Below are 17,607 nucleotides of genomic sequence, written 5' to 3'. Positions count from 1 at the left end.
GTATTTGAAATATTTTAGAGCAATTGTTAAATTAAAATAAATAAATTAATTAATTAAATTTATTTTAAAAATATAAAAAATTATAAAATGTATAAAATAAAATAAAAAAATATTTTATTTATTAATGAAATAAATAAAATAAATAATAAATAAATATATATATTTTTTCATTTAACAAAACAAAAATTATTTATACTAATATTAATATCATACCTGTTCTATTGGGGCTTCTATGCTATTGTTTTTTTTATGCATACACAATATGTGTACACAATTATATAAATATAATATAAAAAAAACAATCAAGTCTCTTTATATATAAATATTTCCAGGATCAGACTGAACTGTTTTTATCCCCCACTGTTTTTTGTTGGTATCGACATGATTTCTCAACAGCTCAACTCTCCCTCCTGTCTGCCCTGTAAATAAATGCAAGCAATTACATGAAATTAAAATTGCAGTGGTATGTTAATAACTTGGTACAGGATGTATACACACACACACACACACACACACACACACACACGTACACCATCAGACAGGCGTAATTATTTTGCAATGCCAGCAGGATTTTATTCCTTTTATACCACAGCAATTTGCCAGCAATTGCAATTTTTTTTAAAATTAAAGAACGACACATTGCACACTGTTTATCCCGAGTGTATAAATGAAGCCCTGAGATGGAATCGCCTCCCACCCGTGTGTGTGTGTGTTTCCGGCGTTCCCAGTGTTCCCAGGATAGGGTCCGGATCCATCGCCATCCTGACCAGGACGACGCGCTTTGGTGCAAAGCAAACTGATTACGATTAGAATGATTCCAATTGTACAAACTGCTAATTGAACCCACTGAACCCACTGCAGAATTTTCCCTCATGCTATTAAATACATACCTACGTAATAATCCCTACCCAGGCTGAAGTATGTAATCATATGACATTTTGGTAATAGGCTCATCAGAAAAGCACTGTAATATCTAATAGCACAATTAATATAATCATCACTTCTCAATTTATTTTTTGCATTTCAGAACTGGTTTTTGCAGCAGACTATTTTACCTTAGTGTCTGAATAGCTATAAAATCATAAACTATATAAAATATTTTAATATTGGCAATGTTGATGTTGATGTTGATCATTTATTAGCATAATACTGTTCTGCATATAGAAAGAATGATAATAGATATATATAATTAACACAAATCCCCATAATAAACGCATTTTTAAACGTCTGTAGACTTAGTTTCATGTCTGAGTCATATTAACGCTGCGTCTCCTGCTGCTTTTTTAGCGTTGTTTCAGGAATTGGGCCAAAGGACTTCGTCGCCTAAACAGCGCCAAAGCAGATAGTATCGTGTTTTGTTCTCGAAGAACCTGTTTTCTTATAAAAAAAACATGAAAGTGGAACAATGTGCCAGTTGATTTAGAGCCCACATCCTGCTTTGTGTCTAATATGTACACAAGAATTGCAAACATTGGTGCACAAATACAGGTCGTTAAACGATTATGATCAGAAACTCTCACCAGCAGGAGTTGTCTTTATTTCATAGCCATAAAAAAACCCTATATTGTTCAACTATATCTCTATATCACTATATCTCTAAAACACCACTGTCTATTTAATATAATGCCTGAGAGTCCTTTTCAGAAGTCAAAATACTCTGAGACAATGTGCTGTGTCTCAACATGGCGGATGTTCTTTTAGCGGTTGATGCTAAGTTTAATTACAGTGTCATTTTAGTCATACTGCACCTTTTATTAGTAATTTACCAACATATCTGAGGGAAATGTTGCCGTTCCGGATGGATTCATATTGAGTTATATCAGAGTTTTCATATTGTGTATATAAAACTCTGAGTTGCTATGTGCTAGGTAGGTGAATTGTTAGCCTCAATCACTGCTAGCTTATGCTTAGCTTCCATATGTTCAAGTTGCATAGCAACATTGTTCTCACATCTATAACTGTTTCTGTACTCAAACTTTAGATGTCAGCGTGTTCCAGGGCTTTGTTTCAGGAAATATGTGGCATCAGGCATCAAGTACCTGAAAAAATATTCTCTCCCTTACAGCACAACACCAAAATTTAGTAGGTTTTCACGTAGAGGAAAAAAAGACATGAATTTCAGCATGACCCTGACCAGGATAAAGATAACAAGTCGCTATGCGGCACTTCATAAAAAAAAAAACAACAAAAAAAAACAATTATGTCACACTTTTACACTCAGTTACCGCTTCCTGCACGTCTCGTCACAACAATTTAAAAAAAGAAGAAGAAGTGAACAGAATGGCATGTGAAGGTAATACTCATATTTCAGGTTTTCATGTAGATTTCTCACGCAGCTAAAGTTTGAAATAATGAATTCTTGAATTCATTGAGATTACCTCAGTAAAATGCTGCGTAGGTTTTTTTTTTTTTTTTTTTTTTTTTTTTTTAAATGAATCACAACAACTTTTCAACTTTTTTCAAATTATTTATTTATTTATTTATTTTTACTATCACTTCCTGGAAGGTCACATGCCACACCGAGGGATGCGTGCCACATCGTGCGACATGTCAGATATGTCAAAAAAAAAAATGCAGTCGAGGTTTCAAAGATCTAAAGTTACTACTCAGGCCAAGTATTTTCCTGGTGTACTTCCAATTTTTTACACACACCTTCAAACACCCACTCACACCCACACCCACCCACATACACACACACACACACGCACATACACACACACACACAATGGCATTGCATTCCAAACAGTATTAGACATGTTTTGATTGCAGGTATAAAACATAGGTGTGAGCGAGAGAACAGTTTAAGGAAGAAGTAATCCCAAACACAATGCCACGGTACGGTTATTGATTTAATCTGTCATAATCTGAAATAAATTACAATCTACAAAATTGCGTGATTTTCCATCACATGTTCTATCATGCTCTGACATTCCTGTCAGCTTTGGCACATGATTCCGCTTCAGGAATACAATCCAACCCTAATTACATATAAAACTGACAATCTCGGAATTATACTTGTAATTAAAGCCAGTAATTCAGAAATGACTCATACAAGGTGGTACGATACCAAGCACTGCTTATCTTCATCAGCTTTCATCGCTTTCCCACGGATATGTTTTAATTCAAAACTTCAGATCTGGTAAAATATCATAGCCTGATATCTTAACAACATAAATGCTGTTTTTTTTTTTCAAAACAAATATAGTATATATACAGTCAGGTCCATAAGTATTTGGACAGTGACGCAATTTTCGTAATTTTGCCTCTGTACACCGCCACGATGGATTTGAAATGAAGCAATCAAGATGGGATTGAAGTGTAGACTTTCAGCTTTTATTCAAGGGGTTTAACAAAAATATTGCATTAACCCTTTAGGAATTACAGCCATTTTTTAATCATAAATATTAGGATTAATTTTAATACTTGGAGGCAAATCATATGCAGTCAATGACTGCCTGAAGTCTGGAACCCATGGACATCATCGAATGCTGAGTTTCCTCTCTTGAGATGCTTTGTCAGACCTTTACTGCAGCCGCCTTCAGCTGCTGCTTGTTTGTGGGTCTTTCTGCCTTCAGTTTTGTCTTCAGTAAGTGAAAAGCAGCTTGGGTTGCTTTCGTGGTATGTTTTGGGTCATTCTCCATCTGTACTGTGAAGCGGCGTCCTATCAGTTTTGCAGCATTTGACTGAATCTGAGAATAAAGTATAGCTCTATACACTTCACAATTCATCCTGCTGCTTCTCTCAGCAGTCACATCATCAATAAACACCAGTGACCCAGTTTCATTAGCAGCCATACACACCCATGCCATAACACTGCCTCCACTATGTTTGACAGATGATGTGGTATGCTTTGGATCGTGAGCCTTACCTTCTCCATACTCTTCTTTTCCCATTATTCTGGTACAAGTTACTCAGAACATGCCAGGATTATTTTTCGAGTTTTTTTTTTAGTATAATCTTTTTTTAGTCTATCGGTGGTTTGCATCTTGAGGTACACCGTGTGTATTTACATTCATGAAGGCGTCTCTTGTTTGCGGATTTTGAGAATGATAAGCCTACTTCCTCCAGAGTGTTCTCGACTTGGTTAGATGTTGTGATGGGGTTTTTCTTCAGCAAGGAAAGAATTCTGTGATCACGCACTTTAGTTGTCTTCCGTGCCTTTCCAGGGCATTGGGTGTTGCTGAGCTTGCCAGTACATTCCTTCTTTTTAAGAATGTACCAAATTGTTGACTTGGCCACTCCTAAAGTTTCTGCTCTCTCTGATAGGTCTGTTTTATTTTTTCAGCCTAATGATGGCGTCCTTCATTTGCATCCACACCTCTTTGGATCGCATATTGATCAGCTACAAATGCAAATTCAACACTTGGAATCAAGTCCAGACATTTTATCTCTTTCATTTGTCATGAAATAATGAGGAAACAGGCCACACCTGGCCCTGAAACTGATTATCAGGCAATAGTCCAAGTAATGCTGAAACCGTAACCAAAGTCACCAAGTCTAATGACCAGGAATTCCACGAAGCTGGAGAAACACCAAAAACTGAGGGACTGGTGAAAATTCAACACAAACATTAAGGATCATGAATTTTCAGATGGTGAAGTGACTTCAACAGGTTCCATGAATTATGTAATCAAAGCAATCTCACTCCCGAAGAGCGCCATCTAGGAAAAGGAAAACAAATACAGTTCCACAACTTCAAACTAGCTGTTGAGTGTCATTTCTTTAAAGCTGTCATTGTCAGAAATGTAGGTGGAATATGAAGGATAAACACTTCAGGATGTGCAGGAAAATAATCAGCTTCGGGTGGTAACAGTAACTCCGCTTCATCACACCACCCTGTCGTTGCAGTAGTTATTTTTCTATAGCAGCACCTGAGCACTTTTAAAAATAGCCATACTTCAAATATTTTTAAACTTATTACATTTAATTAATTTGCTGTGTAATTTTGCCTAACAGGGTGGGGTGGTGTATGTGTGTGTGTGTGTGTGTGTGAGGAGAACATGCAGACTGTCATGAGAAAACTATATAAAATATTTAAAATTATGATGTTTTAATCATATTAAAAACAAAAATGAGTGTTAGGGGACAAACAAAGAGGTCTTACGGGTTCTAGAGTTTAAAAAAAAAATCTATGAAAATTGACCTGAGTATACTTTTTTAATTTTTTATTTTTTAGAAAGGATATACAGAATGTAACTGGAATGCAATTAAAGATTGTTGTTGTTGTTGTCGTTGTTGTTTTTGCATATAGTGTGTTACAGTGAGAACCTTGTGCCAAATATTCATTTACTTTAAATAAATTAAAATAAAAATAAACACACTGGAAATTTTCTGACAGTGGGCACATCTAGGTTAACAGGTTGCATCGGTTTGCTGACTCACACAGAAATTCCCATTCTCTCTGATATGAATAGTGTGCACATTGTGTAATTGATTGCTCATTGCCAGTTAAAAGTGACTTTTCAACTTAAGATTTTTTTGGGGAAAGTTGAAACAGCTTGAAAAGTCAGTTGAATGACTATGGAAAATTTCCAGAATTATTGTTTTAACCAAACCATTATGTGTATCTGGTAAGTTTACATGACTTACCAGGTGCTAAAGGTGTTTAGCATTTTCTTCATTATTATTATTGTTATTATTATTATTATTATTATTATTATTTTTGCTGGAGCTATTAGACAGTGATGTGTAGTCCTGATATTAGGTGGTAGGGTTTAAATGAACGTCTAATATCTCCATCTAGGCAGAGAAAATATTAGGGCTGAGCAATGGATTATATCACGAGGTCTGATCAATGAAGATCATTTCTTCATAACATTCTGTATATTTTTTCTTACAACCATTTGTGTTGCAGAAAATTAGTTCCACAAAAAAAAAAAAAAACTAAGATAATCAGATTTAATACTTTTGCAAATAAACTGAAGGTTGATGCCAAAAATGAAACCTTATACTGATGTCTTTTTATCTTTGAAAGACAGGAAAGAAAATAATTTCACCCAAAATATTTTCAGCGATGTCACACAGGAGTGATTTCCTGTCATCTATAAACATGAAGTAAACTTCACAGTGTAGCTGAACACTGGAATCTGTTAAGGAGGCGGCCATCTTGGACAGCCACAATCCCTTTATCCCCTCAGTGCTGTTTCATATCAGGGCAGAATTCACCGGAAAGATGGAAGTGATTCAGATGATAATATAGAGATAGAGCTGCTTTGTAAAGTAGATCTGGTAGAAAAAGAATAAAGGTAAGACTCTAAATATGTGTCTGACTGCATTTAAAGGTGCAATAGTCAAATTTTTTTTTATTTCTTAACTGTACAAATAACCTGGAAGATAAAACATGCAAAACATGATAAAATATAAAGGTTTAAGCCACAAGTGTGTTAAGTGGCTGAAAAAAAACCTGATGACAAAATCTAATATCCAGTCCAGAATGCTTGTTTGTGTTTGGATTTACTTCTTGTTAGTCATTTTATTGACATTCTTCTTCTTCTTCTATATATATTTTCACTCTTAAATCCTATTTCTCAAATCTTTATCTTTCAAATATTTAAACAGTATTTTGTACACTCTTCTTTATTTAAATCCTCATTTATTTGAATCCTTATTTATTTAAATCTGTATTTATTTGAATCCTTATTTAAAAGACTCTGCAGTGACAGATTCCTATAGATCTTAGTGCATCTATAAGTTGTACTCTTTCATTCTCATAACCTTCACACTTTATCAAGACATGCTCAACTGTTTCTGGAAGATCACGTCTATCCCAATATCCGAACTCACGTTTTCCAGTGATATGAAGTGACTGAGAAAAGAGTGTCCAATTCTGAGTCAAGATAAAATGCGATCTTCTCTTCTATTGCTATAACTATTCCTCTCCAACCCGACTAATCTCTGAATATCATATGGATGTCGTCCCTTTGGTTCACTATCACTTTTTCTTTGCCACATCCTGTTTACAGATGCTTTAATTAGTCCTTTTCCTTCAATTTTACTCACTGGAGCATTAAACTCTGTTTAATGTGTTTTAGAGCATGTTTTGCTACGTGATCCACCTCCTCATTTCCTTCTACCCCTACATGAGCAGGTCCCCATAAAAAGGAAACGACGGCTCTTCACTGATATTTCCTGAACAGATTTTGTAGTATGTCTCATAAAATATCCTGCCTCGATGAAGATTTATCACTCTTTAAACTTTATAGTGCTGAATAAGAATCAGAACATATCACTTATAGACACTCTAATCTACAGACCACTGCAGAGCAGGGGGCGGGACTTTGTGAATGTGGGCGGGGCTTGGGGCGGGGTCAAGGAGGGCTCTAATCCACCTATTTAACTGTTAGAGGCCTAATTGTAACTAATGCACCTTTAAGAGGGACACTGCAATCTATCTATCTATCTGTCTATCTATCTATCTGTCTGTCTGTTTATCTATCTGTCTATCTATCTATCTATCTATCTATCTATCTGTCTCTCTGTTTATCTATCTGTCTATCTATCTATCTATTAAGGTTAAGGTTTGGTATTGGGTAATGTGTAGTATTTATTTTGAGAACTAAAGAGGACAATATTTCTATGTAAAAAAAAACAAAAAAACAAAACAAAAAAAAAAAAACATGATATTTTAAAATGACCAAAAAAAATTATTTTTATAAATACAATAAATATGACAATTAATTACATTTATACATTACTTACAATAAATCAATCGATTTAAACTGCCTATAATAATAATAATAACAATAATAATAATAATAATAATAATAATAATAATAATAATAATAATAATAATAATAATAATAATAATAAAGGTTAAAAAATGTACTCGCAGCATTTCCCGACTTTCCTTGCGGCTCAATTCGTCACGTAGAGAGAATCCCTCTCAGCCAATAGGAATCGAGCATGACGCTCGTTCTGACCAATCAGCGCCGCGCTAATGTTAAAGAACTTTAAAAGGGGGATATTTGAAACTAAACAACTCGGCTTGTCCTTCAGTCGCAGCTCGCTGTGTTCCTCTATCCGGCGTCGGATCTGTTAAATAACACTTTTAATACCAGATAGACATTTTAAACTGAGTATATAGACGCATAAATATATAAGACTACGTTAGATGTTGTTTCTGTAACCGGTCGCTTTTTATATACGTGTTATTTTTTTGGATTAGCGTTAGCATTATTGCTAACTTGGCCAGCTAGCCGGTCAAGCTAGCAAGACAGCATTAAAGCTCAACGCTCTCCTTCTGAACTGCTGAAGAAGATTTAAGATTGAAAACGCTGTAAGTATTTTATATAATGTCAATTATTTGGAGATGTTAACCACACATTGCTTGTGTTTAAACCTATGCTCGGTTTATTCGCTAGTACATGACTCACAGGGTGTGTGTCAAAATCGCTCGGTGTGTAACATTAAGTGCACTAAGTAGGGTGTATAAGCTATTCATTTGTGTTATATCTAGTGTCCCTAGGTAGGGAGCATTCACTGATTTGGGACTCGGACACTATAACGTGCCGTTAACATTTTTTAAACCTGTAAATCCCTAGCTGGATAACTAGCTAATTTACCCAGCACTAACAAGTTAACTAACTAGCAAGTGAACGATTATTGAAAAGTGTTTTATTTTTAATAATAAGTTGGATGCCTAGAGCTATAAAACTTTCTATCTAATGTGACCTTAAATGTGAGGAATGTGTCGATTTCACTAATAATAATAATGTTTCTAATAACGCACTTCCTGTACTTTCAAATTAAATTGTTTTAGATATAAAAGATTAAAAGTTTTTTGTGATTTAAAGATTCGACCTGTTTGGTCAGAAGGAAGTAGTTCCGGCCGCAGGGCGAATCACAGGGTGAGATTCATGCGCGCTGTCGTTTCTATAGCAACGGCTCATCCTTCAGGGTTTAGATCTGATGCCAAGCTGGTTACAGACATCGAACCCGGCGTGCACTTTCTCTTTACGTAAAAAGTTTGTCGGACGATGTGGCGAGTGAACTCGTGCTGATTTTTAACGTTATTAATACGTGGTGTTTAGCGTTACTTTACTTTTCCTCACCGTGTGCCTCTGTTTTAGGAGATGGATCCTGCTGCTAGGATCAGATCATCCAAGGACCTGATGATTCAGAAAGCAGACGGTGAAAAGGTATCAAACAAAAAGAACAAATTACTGTGCAAAAGTTTTGGCACCCTGTTTGGGTGCCAAGACTTTCAGTACAAACTTTGTTACTGATGTTTATTTTCTGACTTCTACATTATTGATTCAGTAAGAAAACATTTTAGATTCCAAACATTAGTTTTCCAGCACAAAATGAAACGTTACAGAAAAATGTTTGTATGTCAGTAAAGAAAGCAGCAGATTCCATAAGAGACACTTTTCAGATAAAAACATAATGAAGGCTGCTGGGTTTCGCTGCAGAAATAAGAAGCGAGTCGACAGTCAAAGTCTCCAGAAGAACTGTGGCTGCTTCTGCAAGATGCTCAGTAACACTTCCAGCTCATTTCCTTATAAAACTGCACACACTGCACCTCAGATACTGCTTTATTTTTTTTTAAAGTGAAGGATCATCACATTAAATATTGACTTTGTTTCATTTATTACTGTTTACTGCTCTTTATAGGATTTTTTTTAAAAAGTGGAAACATGTAGTTTCATTATTTTTGAAGGCATCCTTTCTGAGTCTGGTTCCTCTCACGGTTTCTTCCTCATGTCCTCTCAGGGAGTTTTTCCTCACCACCGTCACCCCCGGCTCGCTCATTAGGGATAAATTTTTAAAATTTATATCCTGAATGTATGTATTTCTGTAAAGCTGCCACTGTTAAATGCGCTACACAAATAAAACTGGATTGAACTGTTGTGGCTATTAAGTCTGTGTGATTGCTTGTGTTTTAATAAAGGTGTCCCATGACGCGTGATGCGAAGTCCTCCACTTCTTCCACTGTTAACCACAGTAGCGCTTTCACCTGAAAAGTGTGTGTGTGTGTACACGTGCGTGCAACGTTCTGTTGATTTAGCCTCAATATCAATACACTTGGCCGCACAGATACACCCGTGACTCACAATGCCGTCTCTACTACAGTTTGCTTTTGTTTTAATCTCTGTAGCGCCTCTGCGTTCGTCCGTCAGCTCGAATGGAGTTTGTTATTCCTCTAATGAGTTTTCTAAGGAACTGGATTCAGTTAGAAACCTTATTTACCCAGCAGGCACTGTGATCTCATTGCGTCTGTTCGTGACAGCTGGTTAAACATTGGTTTGTTGCGCTGCACGTGGCCACTCAAATTGTAGCTTGTACACACACACACACACACACACACACGTGCTGGTGTTGAACAGGATTCCCTGACCTCTGACCTCTTACACTCCATCTGTTTGTAACAATGTTCGTCCTTTCTTTTTAATTAATTCATTTATTATTATTATTATTATTTTAAACTTTCCCTTCCTTCCAGGTTTTAAGCAACGGGCCGAAGAGGGTTCCCGTGACGCAGAGCTGCCACAAACCGGCGCCGGCTCCGAGCCACACGTCCGTGCTCGGCGTCTCTCAGGGCCCGCAGCGAGTCCAGAGGCCTCGCAGTGAACAGAAAAGCCCGTGCGGCGGAGAGCAGAATATTAACCCGGCTCAGACTCAACCCAAACCCCAACCCCAACCAGCACAGACTCAGCCCAAACCCGCTCACGCCGCCACCCAGTGCGTTAAACCCACAGAGCCCAAGCAGGACAAACCTAACCGTAAGCACTTGAGCTTTTATTTCCGCTCACTGTAAGATGCTCTGTGTGTTTGAAAAGCTTTGACCCCGTTCGTTCTTTCTTCAGAGAAACCTGCCAATGGGACGAACAACGCGTCCAACACGGACAAGTGAGTCATACATCCCGAAAATACACACACTGCGGCTCATTCATCTGTTTTATCCGATTTATTCGTAAATCCTTCATACCAGTGGTTTACGTTAGAGATCAGGTTTTTTTGTGTGTGTGTGTGTGTGTGTGTGTGTGTGTGTGTGTGAAAATACTGTAAATTCAGAAAAACGTTTGTATCCTACATTTGTAACCTATCATTCAGATATTCTGCATGGATTAGAGCACTTTTATATCCGGAGCATACTGTTTTTTTTTTTTTATTTTATTACGTTTGCAGTAAAGCTGCACGATACTGAAGAAAAATGCGATAACTTGTTAAATAACGCGAAATGCGCGACGATAATGCTATAAGTGCGTAAAAGCCCGTGCACTTGACCTTTTATGGAGTTTTGTGGGCGTCGCCAAATGCAAATGAGCTGTCAGGAAAGCGCTTTGCACTTTACAGGTGATCGACGTACGCACGCGAGTAGGAAGAAAATCCGCATTTCCGAAACTTTTGGTAATATGGCGGAATGTATGTGGTTTGGCTTACGCAATGTTCGTACCTCGCTTGCATCTTCCTGATGTTATGTGTGTAAATAAAGATTACAGCACATCACAAACATTTCTTATTTAACATGTATTTAAACCAAACCAGCTGTTTAAACTTAAAGCATCTGTCGGCTTCTCCCCCGCGCTTCAGGAAGCCGTGGAGTCTGGAGAACTTCGACATCGGCAGGGCTCTCGGGAAGGGCAAGTTTGGAAGCGTGTACTTGGCCAGAGAGAGACAGACCAAGTTCATCCTGGCCCTGAAGGTGCTTTTTAAAAAGCAGCTGGAGAAAGCCGGCGTGGAGCACCAGCTCAGGAGAGAGGTGGAGATCCAGTCGCATCTCAGGTGTGTGTGCGGACGTGAAACTCCTTGCGACGCAATCGCGCTGACCGAGAACGTGAGCTAAAGTCTCTTTTCCCCTCACAGGCATCCCAACATCCTGCGTCTGTACGGCTACTTCCACGACTCGGCGCGCGTCTACCTCATCCTGGAGTTCGCTCCTAAAGGCGAGCTGTACGGAGAACTGCAGCGCTGCAGGATGTTTGACGACCAGCGCAGCGCCACGGTGAGAACACGCGCCACCTTCAGTCTGTAATCGATGTGATTCGCTGATCTTAGAAAGCGGGAAGGTTTATTTAACCTGTCGGTTTAATGCTGAAAATCCCAGACACGAAACAGGACACGGTTTTTCTTTTTAAAAACGTGACTTATCTCTGAGTGGGCGGGGCTTCCGTTTTATCTTTAAGTCCCGCAGACTTTTGTGGAAAAGTGAGCGTTCCAAAAATAAAACGTGGAACCAAATCAGGACGCTAGAAGGACGACTTCCTGCCCGGAGCCAAAGTCTGTGTGATCATCTTTTCAAAAATCTAGTTATTTTATTTTGTTACTGTTACTGCGTTACTGTTACCACTGCAAAGCTGATTGCTTTCCTGTCACAGCACATCCCTAAGCGTTTTATTCCTCTTGTACCGCAGCCGTTTGCCAGTGATTACAATTTTAATTTATTAAAATTATATCACCAGCTGCTATTTTTCCCCCCCATCTCTCTCTCTCACTCTCTCTCTCACTCTCTCTTTCTTTTAAAAAATAAAAAATGTCGTTTGTCGTGTTCCTGATTAACCACAAAGCATAAACTTCTCTGACGCTCACATTATAAATTATAAGGCACTTATTAAACTGATATCTAACTTCAGAAATATTTGGATTTATAAGCAACCAGCTGAAACGTAAAGTAAGGAATAAAACAACGGAGTGGAGTGATGAAGCGACAGTTGATTAGTTTCCTAAAACAGCATGTCCTAATGTGTTTTATTCCTTTTATACAACAGAAATTTGCCATCGATGATGATTTATTTATTAAAGAACGACATCATACTTTCATCCATTTATAGCTTCATTAAATTTTGTAGAACGTCTGCAAAAGAAGTTTGTGAACTCCTCTGTCCTGAAAATGTCTGAAAGTTACAGCTTTACCTCTGACTGTTCCCAAGCGCTGACACTGGAGACTCCTTCCATAAGTTAAATGAATTACAGAAAACGTTACCATATCAACGATTACACGTGCTTTTTTTTTTTTTTTTTTTTTTTTTTTTAATATATCCATCAAGCCCCTGTGAATGAGCTGCTGCTGTAGAAACGATAACGTATTAGAACTTTTGTTATAAACCTGTGCTGCTATATAAAAGTAATTAACATTATTTAACTTCTGACCAATCAGAATCCAGAATCCCGCACTGCCGTGGCGTAAAGGCGCGATAGTGGCCGGGATTAGATTAAAATGAAAAGGCCTGCTCATCATTGAGGGCACACACAGCGTTGTATAAAAGTATGTTGTGCTTATTTACGATCGTGTTGATTATAATCGAAGCGGTCCTTCCCGTGGGTCGCATTTCTGCGTGAACACGCAGGACGAGTTCTTTCAAAGCAGAACTATTTGAAATCTGCAATTAAACGAATGCTTGCACTTACACGATGTGCTGTGATCTAATTTTCCCTTGTTTTCCTCCATGCGTGGTTTTGTGACAGCATATCGTTTAACACCACAAAAGTACAACATTGATGGGCGTCGCCTAAATGAATAGCGAGCTATTTTTCCATTTTACACATTGGCCTGATGAGCACAAAGCAGACATGCAGGTTTTTATATAATCAGCTGGTGCGGTGCGATGTTGGAGATAACGCGATGAGGAAACTATAATCGAAGAATATTATATTTATTTATTATGATCATTCCGAGGTCTGTGAAACTAGTGCAGGCTGAAGGTGATCCTCATGATCCTCTGATTTTTAGACAGTTTTGCTGCAAACTGCTTCTGCACTGTTTTGGGATTTAATGTCCTTATTTGAACTTTATTTATTTATTTTATAAGTTATACAGTGTAAAGGTCTGTGCTTCCCAAAAAACGATGCCCAAGTTCCAGCCTTGTTTCAGTATACTTTCCACATGTATATGGATATTTTTGAAAACATTTTTATTTTTCTCTCTCTTTTTTTCATCCACGTCAAGACAAACGAAACTTCAACATTATGATTTAACTTGTAAATCATGCAAGTCACGTCTGCCGTTCAGGTTGTTACTTTACGCTCTGTAGTTTTTTTTATATGATAAAGTGTTTTGTGGTTTTATTATTACACCTTCACGCGGAGGACACGACATGCTCATCGCTACAAAGTGCACTGAGAACGCGGATTTTGGCCGAACGCTCGGCGTTCCAGCGTAACCTTAAGCAGTAGTTCGACCTCATCGTCAGTTCACACATGAATCCTCGTGTTTGTCGTTTTTTCATTTCAGAACTTCTGGCCAGACCCTGAACAAGATAAAGTAAGAATGAGTGAGTGGATTTTCTAGCCATGTTAGGGGTTTTTCCACGTTTTCTCTTCTCTGCTCATTACGTTATTCTTGAAACGCTGTTCATGTGGTCTTTTGTTTTTTTGTTTTTTTTGTTTGTTTTTTTTTGGCTGCTCACGCTGAACATCCTGTAAACACACTCGGTGCCGTTTTGTCTTTACTCATCTTCACCGGTCTACTGTAAAGATTTATAATCCCCCCTATCCGGTGTCGCTCAGAAATCGTCGACTTCCTCTTTGATGTCGTCTCAGGGAGGTTGTTTTTGCCACTGGCAAGTTATTAACTCACAATAAATCTACGTCAGGGTTTCTATAAAGCTGCTTTGTGCCGATGTCTATTGTTTAAAGCACTATACAAAGTAAACTGAATTGAAAAGGGCTTCTGATTTTCTTTTAATAGTTGTTTATAATCGTAAATAGACTTAAATGACTTTAGCTGCAAGCACTTTGTTTTCCAACTGAGGTTAGGGACGGGCAAAACAGCTACACATTTGCATTATCCTTTGAGAAATTGGGTTATAATGTGGTTTTGTGGGGGTTTTTTTTCCTTTGTTGTAGTATATAATGGAGCTAGCCGATGCTCTGTACTACTGCCATTCAAAGAAAGTCATCCACAGAGACATTAAACCTGAGAATCTGTTGTTGGGAGCAAACGGGGAGCTGAAGATCGCAGATTTCGGGTGGTCCGTCCACACGCCGTCCTCAAGGTATGATTTTATCTACTCAAGCGATCAAGGCAATGTGCTGGCGATATCCGTCTCTCCGGTGTTCATGTCCCACTTTAACATTTCCTTGCTGATTTAATGCATTACGTGTTATAAAGGTGAGACTTTACGTATAATGCTCTGTCTTAATTCTTTTGGGTTTGGATCGACAGGAGGTCTACGCTATGCGGCACGCTTGACTATCTTCCTCCAGAGATGATCGAGGGCAAGACCCACGACGAGAAAGTGGACCTCTGGAGTCTGGGCGTCCTCTGTTACGAGTTTCTGGTCGGGAATCCTCCTTTCGAGACGAAGAGCCACGAAGAAACGTACCGCAAGATCTCCAGGGTAAGAGTGTGAGGAGCTTGTATTTGCAAAATCGGTCGGAACCAAATCGAGACGAGGCGGATAAATGATCTCTGGAGTGCTGTTGGTGACGGTGACGACTCCTGTTTGTGTACAAATGATTAAGAATCTAAAATTTCAATAACATTGGATACTATATAGACTGCATTCGAGATCGTCTGCTGAATTCTGGATTCTGATTGGTCAGAAGGTGTTGGTTAATGTTCTTTATACAGTTTGAATGCTTTAGTCTGATTGGTTAATAAAAATCATTGATATGGTGAAGTTTTCCATAAGGAGACATGTATTTAACATTTGTGGAAGGAGTCTCCAGTGTCAGCGCTTGGGAACAGTCAGAGGTAAAGCTGTAACTTTCAGACATCTTCAGGACAGAGGAGTTTACGAACTTGTTTTGCAGACGTTCTACAAAATTTAATGAAGCTATAAATGGATGAAAGTATGATGTCGTTCTTTAATAAATAAATCATCATCGATGGCAAATTTCTGTTGTATAAAAGGAATAAAACACATTAGGACATGCTGTTTTAGGAAACTAATCAACTGTCGCTTCATCACTCCACTCCGTTGTTTTATTCCTTACTTCACATTTCAGCTGGTTGCTTATAAATCCAAATATTTCTGAAGTTAAATATCAGTTTAATAAGTGCCTTATAATTTATAATGTGAGTGTTTTTTCGTCCCTTTTTGCAGGTCGAGTTCACTTATCCGCCCCACGTGAGCGAGGGTGCCAGAGACCTGATCAGCAGACTCTTGAAACACAACCCGATGCACCGACTCCCCATCCAAGGAGTCCTGACTCATCCCTGGGTCGTGGAAAACTCCACCAAGAAGCCGACTAGCTTCACTCGAGCCGCTAAAGAGCCGTCTCAGTGAGCATGCTGCGTGGCTCAAACACAAACTATGGATTAGAGATGCTGAGAGATGGCAGTAATTCCTGAGCCTGGCTGCCTTTCCCTCCCCTCCTCGTGTGCACGTCACATTTCCCTCTCCTATCTTCATTCTCTCCTTCCTTCCTTCCTGTAAATATTTAACTGTTCAGAATTATGAAAATGTACCTGTTATTACTTGAAACAATAAATCTGTTTTTAAGCGTTGAAAGTGTTGCCTACAGTAAGGGAGCTTCATGGAGCTTCATGGAGCTTTTAAAAGTACAATGATTTATTTCAGTGTTCTAGGACCTACAGTTTTTCCCAAACAAGATAGGAAGGCAAACTAATTATGTAATTATGATGAACATGTGGCCAGTTTGCAGTCCTTCAGTAATATGAAGTGTTCATTCATTCTCCAGAAAGGTGCAATATGTGAATGTGAGCTGATTTTTGCTGGGGGATTTGTGGGTTTACGTGTTGAGCATTTGTATTTTGAAACATTTCACCACACCACTATTTAAAAAGCTACACAGAAACAACTTTATATGCTTGTTTATTGCAAAATAAATAATGTTGAATTTTCTCCTGCTCTGAGTCCATTTTAATTTATCAGTGTGTTTGTGTGTTAAGAATGTGTGACTTGTGTAAAGAACATTAATCACCAGTCAAAATATTGCAAACTTTGTCTGGTTCAGAGAAATAAAATAGCAGTGAACCGTTTGGGAGTCGAAAGACTCGATGAGCTGAGTCGATTGATCTGAAGCACTGAAAAGACGCATAATTCTCATTGTTAGTGACGTTCACATGCAAGTTGACTCTTGCATGGCTCTTGAAATGGTTCTTTTAGGTGAACCTTGGGAGCTGACTCGTAATTAAGTAGAGCATTTTTTTTTTGTAATTGTTTTTTTTAAAGATTTAGATAAGATAATTAAAGTGGGTCCTTTGAAGATTTTGCTGAAAAATGATCAGTACTTTGTATTCATGATTCAGTATTGCTTCATACAGTGAATCATCTGAATTGGAGTTGTTTGGCACAGTATAACCATTTAGAGCCTTATAATGCTATTTTGACAACCAGGCAGAAGAAAAGGGTTTAATTGAACATTGTGAAAGAGCGATAGGCGTAAACCAACAGCTCTGGTTGTTTAAAAAAAAAAAAAAAAAAAAAAAATTAGCAACGAGCCATTTGGGAGTCGAAAGAATCGATTCTTCTTGGTGAACTGAGCCACCTGGAGCTATTCAGTGAAAAGAGTAGAGTTTCAGTGGTTGAAAATGTACTTTTAGTGTGGATGGAAAGGCAAAATGGATTAGAAACAGATGTGTTTTCGAATATATCTGTGTTAGTGTGGACTAGATTTAAGTTTCTTCAGGTTATTTGCATACAATTGGAAGTGTCACTGAAAGACAGATCTTTCTGGTGTTTCTTGTTCTGCATTCAGGAT

At 38.0% G+C, this 17,607-nt stretch overlaps 1 protein-coding gene across 1 annotated transcript; it reads left to right on the top strand.

Moving 5' to 3' along the window:
• The first annotated feature begins 7,955 nt into the window (after positions 1 to 7,955).
• aurka (aurora kinase A) lies at positions 7,956 to 16,747 on the top strand. The gene is made up of 9 exons (XM_026928719.3): positions 7,956 to 8,275; positions 9,069 to 9,137; positions 10,442 to 10,721; positions 10,806 to 10,848; positions 11,533 to 11,724; positions 11,806 to 11,944; positions 14,785 to 14,933; positions 15,104 to 15,278; positions 15,987 to 16,747. Exons 2-9 carry the CDS (start codon positions 9,072 to 9,074, stop codon positions 16,167 to 16,169), a joined length of 1,227 nt encoding a protein of 408 aa, XP_026784520.3. The 5' UTR covers positions 7,956 to 8,275; positions 9,069 to 9,071; the 3' UTR covers positions 16,170 to 16,747.
• The last annotated feature ends 860 nt before the right edge of the window (positions 16,748 to 17,607 follow it).

Source organism: Pangasianodon hypophthalmus, chromosome 15 (assembly GCF_027358585.1).
Source record: "Pangasianodon hypophthalmus isolate fPanHyp1 chromosome 15, fPanHyp1.pri, whole genome shotgun sequence".
NCBI classification, from domain to species: domain Eukaryota; kingdom Metazoa; phylum Chordata; class Actinopteri; order Siluriformes; family Pangasiidae; genus Pangasianodon; species Pangasianodon hypophthalmus.
Note: the sequence above shows the minus strand (reverse complement) of the source record. Positions and strands in the feature narration are given on the sequence as shown.